The 12,308-nt window shown below is 61.3% G+C and overlaps 1 protein-coding gene across 1 annotated transcript in view; it reads left to right on the top strand.

Annotated features, from left to right (window-relative positions):
* The window catches only part of ACVR2B (activin A receptor type 2B), a 28,803-nt gene extending 18,626 nt beyond the window's left edge, over positions 1–10,177 (top strand). Inside the window, exons 2-11 of the mRNA XM_029940547.1 lie at positions 3,594–3,801; positions 4,268–4,377; positions 4,536–4,687; positions 4,844–4,987; positions 5,464–5,607; positions 5,835–5,983; positions 7,841–7,955; positions 8,212–8,350; positions 8,433–8,563; positions 9,893–10,177. Coding sequence (XP_029796407.1) covers positions 3,594–3,801; positions 4,268–4,377; positions 4,536–4,687; positions 4,844–4,987; positions 5,464–5,607; positions 5,835–5,983; positions 7,841–7,955; positions 8,212–8,350; positions 8,433–8,563; positions 9,893–10,087 — 1,487 coding nt within the window. The 3' untranslated portion in view covers positions 10,088–10,177. The remainder of the gene's footprint in view (positions 1–3,593; positions 3,802–4,267; positions 4,378–4,535; positions 4,688–4,843; positions 4,988–5,463; positions 5,608–5,834; positions 5,984–7,840; positions 7,956–8,211; positions 8,351–8,432; positions 8,564–9,892) is intronic.
* The last annotated feature ends 2,131 nt before the right edge of the window (positions 10,178–12,308 follow it).

The raw sequence follows: 12,308 nt of genomic DNA, 5'->3' as shown, positions 1-12,308 counted from the left end.
GTCGACTGTCCAGTCCGGCTTGATGGCCTGGGAGCCCCCTGGGGCCTCGTGCTGGGCAGGCCTGGCCTCGGCGGCAGGAAGGGGCCATGCTGTGGGTACAGCAGCTGATGGTCCAGCACAGTCCTGTCTCCTCTTACAGTGTGTGAACTCACTTGACTCTAGAATAGCCCTAGGAATTCGGTGGTCTTATCCTCCCCTTCCCGCACATGAGGAAACAGAGGCATTGGGCGCACTGGATGTACCCAAGGCCGCACAGCCCGGAAGTACCAGAGCAAGGCTGTGAACAAAGTTGGGCCAGTGCAGGGATGCCTCACTCGGTGGTCTGCGGGAAGATCCGGTCGGGCGGGAGTCCCTTCCGTCCTAGCACTTGAGTCTTACCTGGCCTGGCGATTTGGAGTTCCCAGCCCCGTTTGCTTGGGTCCTGCCCATGGGGAAGGCCAGACGGGTGCCTGCTGGGCGGGTGGCCTGGAGAGCGCTCTGGCCCCCGGAGGCCACGGTCAGCGTTCAGGCTGCTGGCCTTGCCGATTGGCTAGTTGCTCATTGTCCGCTGAGTGCTCCAGAGCTTGGGCTGCGGGCTGAGACCGTGCCTCGTTGTCCCATCCCTTCGAAATCCTGCCTGAGCTAGGTGACAGCTGTGACCTTCTGTCTGTTCGCTGGTCCCTCCGTCCATCCAGCGCGTGTCTAGAACTAGTTCGTGCACTGAACACCGTCAAGGCTCCTGCCTTCAGCAGCCTTGCCGTCGTGTGGGGGAGGCTGACGTGTAAAAGCCGTTGTCACGTACACTTATGTTTTCTTTTATTTAAAATTAGAGTGTGTGTGCACGAGCGGGGGTCGAGCGGGGCCAGGGGAGGGGCGGGGAGAGGATCCTACACAGGCTCCATGCTCAGCACGAGCCACATGCAGGGCTCGATCCTACGGCCCCGGGATCATGACCTGAGCCCAGATCAAGAGTCGGACGCTCAAGCGACTGAGCCATCCAGGTGCCCTGATGTTTTAGTTCTTACTGTGAGTGTTCACTGTTTTTCTCAGAGTTGTCTTTGGTTATGTTATTTTTACACTTTTTGAGTGTTTGAAATATTTCTTTAAAAAACAACAGGCAACGAGTCAAGGGTAATAAATGAGGTGATGGAGGAAACACAGGGGCCTCGTGGAGAGAAGAGCTGGAATTTATTTATATTTATAAGGAAATGGATTTTTTTAAAGCTTATTTATTTTGGGAGAGAGAGCGCGTGCGTGCACACACACACACACACACACACACACACTCACGCGTTTGTGCACATGTGGGGGAGGAGCGGAGAGTGGGGAGAGAGAATCCCAGGCAGCCTCCACGCTCGCTGTCAGCGCAGAGTATGAGGCAGGGCTTGGACCACAAACCGTGGGATGGTGACCTGAGCTGAAATCCAGAGGCAGGTGCTCAGCTGACTGAGCCCCCGGGCGCCCCGCCGAGAGCCGGAAGTTAAAGCAGAAGGTGAGGCACATCTTGCAGCCGGAGGTAGCGCTTTGTGCTAAGCCCAGAAGCTGTGCGTGTTTAAGAGCCTGGCACTGGGGAGTGACGGCGGGGTGGTGTGACACACGGGGTGTGACCGAAGGGGGAAGTAAGATGGAGGAGGGGCTGGCACCCCTTGCCACAGCTCGCTCCATCCTTTCAGGTTCAACCTTGAACGCTGGGTGCGGGGCATGGCCCCTGGGAAACGGGTGCGCCCACACCAGCCCCTTCCTGTGGGCTGAGCCGGGTCTCAGCTGCCTGGGTAGTTGGGAGACGACTCTTTCTCTTCTTGCAAGAGTCCCTGGACGCCCAGGGCCGCACGGTGGCTCAGTTGGTGACGCATCCAGCTCTTGGCTTCAGCTTGGGTTCTGATCCTGCAGCTCGTGAGCTATGTGTGCAGCTCACACAGCACGGGGCCTGCCTGGGTCTCTCCCTCTCTCTTTGCCCCTCCCCAGTGCTCGCTCGCTCTCTCTCTCTCTCTCTCAAAATAAACATATAAAACAAAAACACAAACTTAAAAAAAAAAAACAAAGCCAAGTGTCCTTGGATGGCCAGAGCCATGGCTAGACGCTGGCTTTCTGATCGGATGACATTCTGAACCCTTGGGTTCTCCTACCTGTAGCTTTGAGATTTGCTGCTTGCCCTTGGCCTCTAGGAGACTCTTGTCACCCCTGAGATATGCAGAAGGTGTGGGGTGACTAGAGGATGACCGCTCCTGTGGGGGTGGGGTGGGGAGGGGGTCGCTTCCTGCCTGACAGCCAGCCATCGTCCTGCCTGGGTGCACGGTGGCATATCAAGTTCTTTGCTCACGGTGGCCGATGTGGGGGTGGAGTGGAGGGTGAGGGAGGCTCCGGGCTCTGGGACTCTGGGCACTTAGCTCTCCACTGGGGTTGGCTGTGGTCTTCTCTCCTCTCGTTGGCTCTGCCAGCCAGCCGCGCAGGCTGACGGTGACAGGGGCTCCTGGCTGCTGGTGGGCTGGCTGACTGTCCTTCCTGCAGTGACTCTGCCTTCCTCCTTCCTGGGGCGGGGATACCAGCCAGGGGTGGCATCACGCCCCTGGCCCACAGTAGGCCCAAGCAGAGTGGAGAGGCTAGGTGGAGGCTCGGTGCTGTCTCCTCTCGGGTGTCTGTACGGTGTTGGCAGTCAGGTTGATCGTGGGTGGCCTCCAAAGGCACTCCCCACGGGGTTCTGGAGAGCACTTCCGCTCAGGCCACGGGGCCAGGCCCAGAATCTCCTTCCCCCTTCCCCCTTCCCATTGCAGGGCTTGGAGGCAGTGGTACAGACTAGGCCTGGGGTGGGCTTGCTCGGGGGAGGGATGGCGAGAGAGGAGGATCAGGTGAATGTCTGAGGCCGTGTTTGAAGGGCCAGTTGGGGGTGGAAGGGCTTGGCCACTTGGATGGCACTCGTGCGGGGGTGAAAGAGGGCACGCATGGTGGGGGCGCTCATGGGGGCTCCAGGGTCCAAGCCCGGCTGGAAGCCAGCCCTTCTGCTCTGGGCACGTGTTCCCGTGGTGACTCTGGGAGCCTTAGCCTGAGCACACGGGCCTCGTTCTTGGGATCTGCTCCTGCCCTGCTGAGCACCAGCTGTTGTCTCTGGACTGGAGGGTCCTTATGTTCCATTTGGGCTAGATGACGCGTGCGTGTGTGTGTGTGTGTGTGTGTGTGTGTGTGTGTGTGTGTGTGAGACACACACCAGCGGTGTCTCCCTGGACAAGGCACGTCACAGCAGCAGGAAGCTGCCCCTCGGAGTTTCCCCAGATGGGGCCCCTCAGGTCTTGGTCCGAATCACTGAGCTGGGTGGGGAGGGCTGGAGCAGGAGGGGTGGTGGTGACGCACATAGAGTCTGCCGGTTCAGTTGTCCAGTAGGGGCTGGGCCCATGGGATGGGTTTTTAGCAACCAGCCACCCGCCCACACACATTAATTCTGCTGTGCACGGGGTGTTGAGGGTCCTTCGCTTCAGCTGCTGCAAGGAAGCAGCCACCACCCCCACTGAGGAGCCCCAGGCATGGGCGGAGCCCCTTGGAGTGCGTGTGGCCGCCTGGCTGACACCGGGCCTCCCCAGCGCCCCTCCAGGTGGCCCTTGCCTCACCTCTCCCCGGCACAGGTTCTGGGCGCGGGGAGGCCGAGACTCGGGAGTGCATTTACTACAACGCCAACTGGGAGCTGGAGCGCACCAACCAGAGCGGCCTGGAGCGCTGCGAGGGCGAGCAGGACAAGCGGCTGCACTGCTACGCGTCCTGGCGCAACAGCTCCGGCACCATCGAGCTGGTCAAGAAGGGCTGCTGGCTGGACGACTTCAACTGCTATGACAGGTGTGCGGGAGCCGGCCTCCCCCTCCCTCGCCAGGACCCCCCCCCAGTCCCGCCAGAGCTTGCCCTCCCCTCCCCCCCCAGGCCCCCCAGGCACACCCCTCCCCTGCCAGGCCCCCCAGTGCCCCAGAGCGCTCCTATTGCTACAGTGCTCACTGGGCTTCAGAATGTCTGCGAAAGCAAGCCGGGCGTTAAAGGGTAGGGGGAGACAAGGGCGTCTCCAGACAGTGGGGATGTCCGATAAGCAGGGGTGCTGCCTGGGTCCTAGCTCTACCCCCGCTGTGCTTTCCCCGCCTCCATCCAAAGGAGGGCTCTTTCATGGGGACAGCCAGCGTCCCTGCCTGGCCTTGGGCCCCACTATAGGGCAGGCGGGCTCGCCCTGCCCCTGCCGTTCTCCGAGGGCTTCTCTGCGTGTGGGGCGGGCGGGCTGAGTGGGCCCCAGCGAGTGTGGGAACCTGTGTGCCCCCAGGCAGGAGTGCGTGGCCACCGAGGAGAACCCCCAGGTGTACTTCTGCTGCTGCGAAGGCAACTTCTGCAACGAGCGCTTCACCCACTTGCCAGAGGCAGGCGGCCCCGAAGGTGAGGGCAGGGGCTGCTGGCTGGGGCCTCTCCTTGGCCCTGGAGCGCTCGGCCCAGCTCCTGAGTTCGGTGGGGAGCGACCGCGGGGCTCTGTGGTCTGGCCCCTGAGGTGTATGGGCGGGCGGGCTGTGTGACGCAGGGCTCCGTGTGTCCCCCAGTCACGTACGAGCCACCCCCGACAGCCCCCGCCCTGCTCACGGTGCTGGCCTACTCGCTGCTACCCGTCGGGGGCCTCTCCGTCGTGGTCTTGCTGGCCTTCTGGATGTACCGGCATCGCAAGCCCCCCTACGGCCACGTGGATGTCCACGAGGTGAGACACGGCTGTCGCAGGGTGTAGGGCAGGGGTGGGGGGGATGGCAGTCCCCCTACGGCCACGTGGGCATCCACAAGGTGAGACCTGGCTGGCTGGCGCAGGGCAGGGGTGGGGAGGGCAGCTCAGAGCCGTGAAGTCCTTCATCTCCCCCAGGACCCTGGGCCTCCACCTCCGTCCCCTCTGGTGGGCCTGAAGCCGCTGCAGCTGCTGGAGATCAAGGCCCGGGGGCGCTTTGGCTGTGTCTGGAAGGCGCAGCTCATGAACGACTTTGTGGCCGTCAAGATCTTCCCGCTGCAGGTGAGTGAGGGAGGGACGCCCAGACCGTCCACTGCTGTGGCCTGAGGTGTCCCACTCAGGGCAGTCCGGGCCGCCCAGGCGGGATCAGAGACGGGCCCCACCGAGGTTTTCTCGCAGGGTTAGGGTAGAGCCTTGTGGAACTTGGATCCACTCTGGTTTCGGGGGTTTGTTTTCGACATCAGGTTCTGCTTAGAGGCGTTGGACCCCGGTCCACCCCCGCAGTTGCCCAGGGCACGTAGCAAAGGGGGGCCTGGCTCTGTGTCTCGATTGGTGGGTGACACTGGGCCACTCGCTCCCCTCCCCGGGCTTCGGTGGCCGTGGTTCTAAGTCGGGTGCTAGCCCTAGGTGATCTCCGGGGTCGGTGGGGGCCGGCGCCCCGGGGCACAGCTCAGCGCTGGTCCCCTGCCTGCCCCCCTTCCGGAGCCGAGGCTGGGAGGGAGGGGGTGTGCGGGGAGTTGAGCGCGCCCCTGCCGTAGGACAAGCAGTCGTGGCAGAGCGAGCGGGAGATCTTCAGCACGCCGGGCATGCGGCACGACAACCTGCTGCAGTTCATCGCCGCCGAGAAGCGGGGCTCCAGCCTGGAGGTGGAGCTGTGGCTCATCACCGCTTTTCACGACAAGGTGAGCCCGCCCGCGGACGGCCCCCGAGGCGCGGCCCGTGTGCCGTGGCCCTCGCCGCGACACAGCGCCTTCGCCACTCATGGCCTCGCGTCCCTGCCCCGTCAGTCCCAGTCTCCCAGGGAGAGGGGCCCGCCGCCGTCCACTGAGGCCCTCGTCCAGGACCGGGCCGGGCTGGCTCCCGGTCTGTACCCAGAACCTGTACCCCATGTCCGTGCTGTCTCCTCCAGGGCTCCCTCACAGATTACCTCAAGGGGAACATCATCACGTGGAACGAGCTGTGTCACGTGGCAGAGACCATGTCAAGAGGCCTCTCGTACCTTCACGAGGACGTGCCCTGGTGCCGTGGCGAGGGCCACAAGCCGTCCATTGCCCACAGGTGCCTGGGTTGTCTTCCGTGGTGTGGCTGGAGCTGCAGAGCGGGCGGGAGGGTGAAAGCAGGGCCGGGGGTGGGCTGGGGGGTGTCACGTTCATGAAGATGCTCAGCTGCCATGCGGTGTCCTGCTCGGGCCGCCCCTCCTTCCTCTGTGTCGCGGGCCTCCCGTGGCCCCGAGGCTGGTTTTCTCTTGCCCCCTGGTGGCCACGCGGGGCAGTGCTGACTCCAGTACTTTGGCTGGAGGGTTGGTTCAGCAGTCCTCAGGCTTTGTGGTTAGAATCACTTTTTGTTCTATTTTTTTTCTTTTTTAAATGTTGATTTATTTGAGAGAGAACGCAAGCTGGAGAGTGGCAGGCAGAGAGAGAGGGAGAGAATCCCAAGCAGGCTTTACACTGTCAGCGCCCCACATGGGGCTCCATTGCATGAACTGTGAGATCACAACCTGAGCTGAAATCAAGAGTTGGACGCTTAACCGACTGACCCCCCTGGTCATCCCTAGGATCTCTTTATAGACTTTTTTAAAAAAATCTGTGTGTGTGTTTATTTATTTTGAGAGAGAACAAGCAAGCGAGGTGGGGAGGGGCAGAGAGAGAGGGAGAAAGAATCCCAAGCAGGCTCCGTGCTGTCAGCTCAGCCCGACATGGGGCTTGAACCCATGAACTGTGAGATTATGACCAGAGTTGAAACCAAGTCAGTGTCAACCGGCCAGCCGCCCAGGCGCCCCCCTTCGCGTTCCGGAGAAGACCTGCTGCGTCTGTGGCTGCGCGAATCGGGTCTGTGGTCTCGGAGCACCTGCGGTCCGTTTTATGGCAGCGATGGGGTCGCGGTGTGCAGCCGGGACAGTGGCCGGGGTTCACGGAGGGTCGGGGCCCCACCTCGACAGCGCTGTGCTAATTCGTCATCACAGTCCTCGCTGGGCGTCCAGCGGGCCCTGCTCCGGACCCCAGGCCACGTCAGTCCCGTGACCGGAGGGGAATGGGCTGTGGGACACGGCGCCTTGTGAGACCGGTGTCGTCCCCTGCCCCGTTGTCTGGAGGGCGCACTGGCAGTGCAGGGAGATTGAGCCTTTTGTCATCAGACCTAGTGTAGTGCGGCTCTGTGCCTGCAGCTGGCGGGAACGAGCCTTGGGGTCTAGGCTTCCAGGCTAAAGGGCCCCTTGTGGTAATAACATCAACCACATGTAGCGTTGACCATATGAAGTTGCAACTTCTGTAGGTCAGAATGCTTAACTGTTGGTTGAGCCTTCCGCACAGTCCCACCTCACAGTAGTGCCCAGTAGGTGGGCAGGGGTGGCCCTCAGCACGTGTGTTTGCCATGCCCTGAGTTTAAGCGTCACAGCAGGACTGACAGGCATAGGGGAGACAGGACCAGAAGTGTCCCTGCTCGTGAGCGGTGGAGCTGCACTCGGGTGCCAGCAGCCTGCTCCTCCCTGGTTTGGGTGGCGGGCCCCAGCCCCTCGGGGGCCTGCACGGAAGCCCAGCAAGTTCGTTAACCTTGCCACTCACGTCCCACACAACGGGCATTTTCCCCGGAAGACTGGAGCCCAGGCCCGTGTGCCTGACCTCAACCGCTCTGAGGACGCGGGGCCGGCCCGTGGGACTGCGCGGACTGGAGTGGGGTCTGCCCGGCCGGTGCGGGCGCGTGCTCGGACACCTGGGGGGGTCGTGCAGTTAGCATCACGGTGAAGGGGTGCAGCAGGGAGGACGTCCTGGAGGACAGACCCTGCTCTGCACACAGGGTGGGTGGCCTGCTCTGCGCTCTGGGCACGGGCTCCGGGGTCGTGGGGGGCACAGTGGGAGGCCGGGGCGAAGTAGCTTGGACCCGGTGTTCACCTTCGTCTCGGTCGGCCTGTCTCCACAGGGACTTTAAAAGCAAGAACGTATTGCTCAAGAGTGACCTCACAGCCGTGCTGGCCGACTTTGGCCTGGCTGTTCGATTTGAGCCCGGGAAGCCGCCGGGGGACACGCACGGGCAGGTGATAAGGCTCGGGGGTGCAGGACGGGGGCGGACACGGGGTGCCCCCACCTACAGGCCCCTGGGGGCTCAGCGCGCTCTGGGAATTCCGGGGACCAGGCCCGTGGGGAGGGCAAGGCCTGGAGGGCGGCACGCCGTTCTTGCGGCATAACACACGCCAGGACTTGGGACCTCCCCGGACTGTCGCCCCGGAGGGGTCCCAGCCAGCGGTGAGCGCGCTTGTGTGGGGCCCTCAGCACGCGTCCTCTCCCCTCCAGGTGGGCACGCGGCGCTACATGGCCCCTGAGGTGCTCGAGGGCGCCATCAACTTCCAGAGAGACGCCTTCCTGCGCATTGACATGTACGCCATGGGGCTGGTGCTGTGGGAGCTGGTGTCCCGCTGCAAGGCCGCGGACGGTGAGTGGATGGGCGCCCCGGGCATCGGGCGCGGCGCGGGGCGGCCCGGGGGTGACCCTGCGGGCTCTCGCTCACCCCCCAGGCCCCGTGGACGAGTACATGCTGCCCTTCGAGGAGGAGATCGGCCAGCACCCGTCACTGGAGGAGCTGCAGGAGGTGGTCGTGCACAAGAAGATGCGGCCCGCCATTAAGGATCACTGGCTGAAGCACCCGGTGAGGGGCCTGGGTGGCAGGCGACTGCCCCTCCGCAGGGGACAGGAGCCCGGGAGCGAGGGAGCGTGGGACACGGAGAGGACGCCTCAGGCAGCAGGACAGTCCTCTTTGCCCCTGCCCAGTCAGAGGCCGCTCAGCACATAGCCTCCCTTCCACCGGGAGAGTCTCCGGGGAGGTTCTGTGCTCACCCGGGAGGTGGCCTGGCCGGCCCTTCGGGGCGCCCCCACGTGGCTCCTTTGTGCAGGGGAGCCCGCCGGCCCCGGCCCTGGATCTGCCAGTCAGTAGCTGGGCAACTTCTGGCAGATCTCTCCACTTCTCCGAGCCCTTGTCTCCTGCGGGTAGTGGTAGATTTCACTGGGTGCTGTCCGCAGGACACTTGTCACATAAATGCATGATACGAGTTAGCTCTAATTAGATATTCTCTGTTCTCTGCCTTTGGCTGTTTTCTGGGCATGGGTTGGGCCGTGCATCTTGGTCCCTCCAATCTGGGGATATGGTGCCAGAGATCCCAGCAGTGTAAGCCATTTCCCTCTTGGAAGGATATTTGCCTTCAGCTCCATTGAGCCCCTCCCCCTGCTCAGCTCAGGGTTAACTCGGAAACGGGACAGGCTTGAGGCCACTGGGGGCTAGCGCTCTACCTTACATACCGTCGGCGGACAGGCTGTTGAGGCCAAGTTCAGCTGCAGTGCTACTTCCTGGAACCCAGGGCTACAGCTGGAGAAAACTGAGGCACGGGGACGTGTGGGCTGGTCCTCAGTCTCCCGGGGCAGGCATGCTGGGACGGCCAGGCTAGCCCCCTGATGAGGGCCCAAGGCCCTGAGAGATTTCGGGGTGGCCCGGTGCTGGGCAGGCCAGAGCCCCTGGTGTGGACATTTGCCTTCCCTGGCTCCACTCAGTGTGTTCCAGAGTAGGGTATCACGCATGCCCCAGACTCTCAGGAGGGATCCGGGGGTGGAGGAAGTGGGTGGGATGCAGCCCTCCCCTCGTCCCCACTGTGACTGAAGCTGCACGTGATTGGGGTTCACATTAAGATTTTGTTTAAATATCTCTACCCTAAGGCAGGCAGCTGTGTCTGCCCCAAGAGGGGCCTGGGTCCCGCCTTCTTCCCTTCCTGTGTGGAGGCTGTGCGGGGGGGCCAGTAGGCCTGGGTGGTGGGTGCGGGCGGGAGGCACCCTCACCCCTGCAGCTCCCCCCAGGCCTCTGCCAGTTGACCTGCCGCTGGGGCTGGGGCCAGTGGGCTCTGCGTGGTCCTCAGTCACATCTCGGGTCTGCCTGTTGTCACTGAGGAGCGCTGACAAGGCTGTCCTTCCCCCGCCCGCCGACGTGCAGGGCCTGGCCCAGCTCTGCGTCACCATCGAGGAGTGCTGGGACCACGACGCCGAGGCGCGCCTGTCCGCGGGCTGCGTGGAGGAGCGCGTGTCCCTGATCCGGAGGTCGGTCAACGGCACTACCTCGGACTGTCTGGTCTCCCTGGTGACCTCCGTCACCAACGTGGACCTGCCTCCTAAGGAGTCGAGCATCTAAGCCCAGGACATGAGTGGATCTGAAGAGGAGGGCGAAGGAGTTGTGTTTTGTCTTGGAAATCTCATAACACCAACAAACACATGAAATGCAGCTGCTATTTTACCTTGACTTTTTATTATTATTATAATTATTATAATTATTATTATTAATATTATTTTTTGGATCGGATCAGTTTTTACCAGCACACGGCTCTGCTGCATCGCAGACAGCGGACACGCCGGCGGGCGCGGAGGTGCTGAGCTGCGGGTGCGGAGCGGCGCCCGGCCCCGGGGTTCGCGTTTCCCGCTTTCTCCTCGTTGGTCGTCTCAGAACCTGTGACACAAAGAAACCCATCTCTGTCTTAGGAAACTTAATGCTGCAAACTCTACCTAGAGGAACCTTCGAAGACTGTTACATAAGAACACACCTTCCTCCGAGGAGGACTGTCCCTGCCTCGTCCCCTCCTCCGCTCCCATTTATGTTTCCCCCCCCTTTTAGACGGTGAGTTCAAGAAACAGCAGACGCGTCTCTCCCAGTTAACGGGTGTCCGTGGAGGATGCCGATGGGCCGCCGCTGGAAGGGGCGGGCGGGGCTGGGGGGCAGAGCGACCCTGGACGCCGGCGCGTTGGGCGGACATCCTGTGCCGGGAGGCGACTTCTCAGGTACCCAGGAACGAGGGGAAGGCCCGTGCGGAGGCCGCCTGCCCCCGGCGGGAGCGGGGTCTGGAGAACAGCTGAACGCAGGGGAGGCCCTGAGCCGGTTCTTCCCACTGCCTTGGGCGTGGGTGTTGGGCGAAACGTCTCCTCTGCCGTAGTTTAAGGTTGGGTGAGGGCGCAGATCATCACACGCCAGTGACTGCATCCTTCCTTAGTCGCCGCGGTAAACGCGGGCGGCGGAGGAGCAGGTGGAAGCGCGCGGCCGCCTCCCGGAGCCGGGCAGGGGATTCCTGGGGCGGCCCCGCCCCGTGCCGGGACACTGCTGCCCTTCCTGCGGCTGTGCACGTGGCGTTCTCCAGACCCCGCACAGAGGTGCATGTTCTAAACCCGTTTCTCTGTTACGCCATAACCTTGCTCCAGTCAGTGAATGTTCCTAATGCTGCTGTTTCGACATTTGAATTTTTTTAATTTATGAAACACGTAAACGTTTTTAAAAACGAAACACACATCCACATATACACACACGCTTTGCTATGTGGCTTCCGAGGTTTAAATTTCGAAACATAAAACAAATTAAAACTTCACGACCACAGACCACCTCAAACCAGAAATACCTCAGAATTTTCTACTTGTGTAAGTTTTATTATATATTTTATTAGTTGTGTTGTCTCGTAGTAAGTATGTGTTAACGTAAGTTGGCTTTTATGACAAGAAAGTTTGAAAGAAATAGAGAAAAAGAAAAAAAATTCGAGTCTTCTAGGGAGTGCTACCATGTGTGTTCGGTAACGGCCTCTTGTAAATAAGTGTCATCGGCTGTAGGGTGGCTGTCTGGGCCGCGCGGGCATTCGTCACTCTTCTTTGTGAAGGCTCTTCCCTGTGGTTTCTTGAGACTTTTATTTAAAAACTGGATCTTTTTCTTCTGGAGGGGAGGCGAGTTGGTGAGCCACGGGGTGAGGCGGACTAGGGGGGCGGGAGAGGGCGCCTGCTTCCGACCTGCGCGGAGGTCCAGATCTTTCCCTCAGTTTGCTTGGCCAGTGTTCAGAATGACCGGTGACCCCACTGTCACTTGGTCAGACTGTGGCCCTCCCATCCGCCGAGGCCTTCTCTTTGGGAGCAGCGGCAGCGGAGGTGCCGTGCCTGGGGCCGGTCCCAGAGCACCGGGCCGGGGCCTGGCCTTGGCGGCGTCCCCTTCTCTGCGGCTTGGGCGCAGGGTGCCCTGGCAGGTGCCTCGGCGCCCCTCTCCGAGCTGCGTTTCTGCTCTGTGGGCCGGGCCGCGAGCTGGCCGGCGTGGTTACAGGGACAGGGTTGTTGTTGGTTTTTGTTTGTTTTGTTTTGGTAAGCTGTGTTCAGTCTTTTTCTTTCTTATTTTCTTTTTCTTTTTTTTTTTTTTTAAACTATTTTGTGCTGTGGTATTTTTCTTCCCTCGGAATAATGTTTAACAGCCAAACAGGCCTTACAGCAGTTGCTTTTCTTTTCCGCTTATTTCTTTCGAAAGCTTTAAACTATTTATTGAGAAGTGCCATACCTGATTTCTTTAGCTTTCACCTCCAGCAGTGAGCGCCTCTCTGCTTCTCCAGCTCCTGCCT

This window comes from Suricata suricatta, chromosome 5 (genome assembly GCF_006229205.1).
Source record: "Suricata suricatta isolate VVHF042 chromosome 5, meerkat_22Aug2017_6uvM2_HiC, whole genome shotgun sequence".
Taxonomy (NCBI): domain Eukaryota; kingdom Metazoa; phylum Chordata; class Mammalia; order Carnivora; family Herpestidae; genus Suricata; species Suricata suricatta.
Note: the sequence above shows the minus strand (reverse complement) of the source record. Positions and strands in the feature narration are given on the sequence as shown.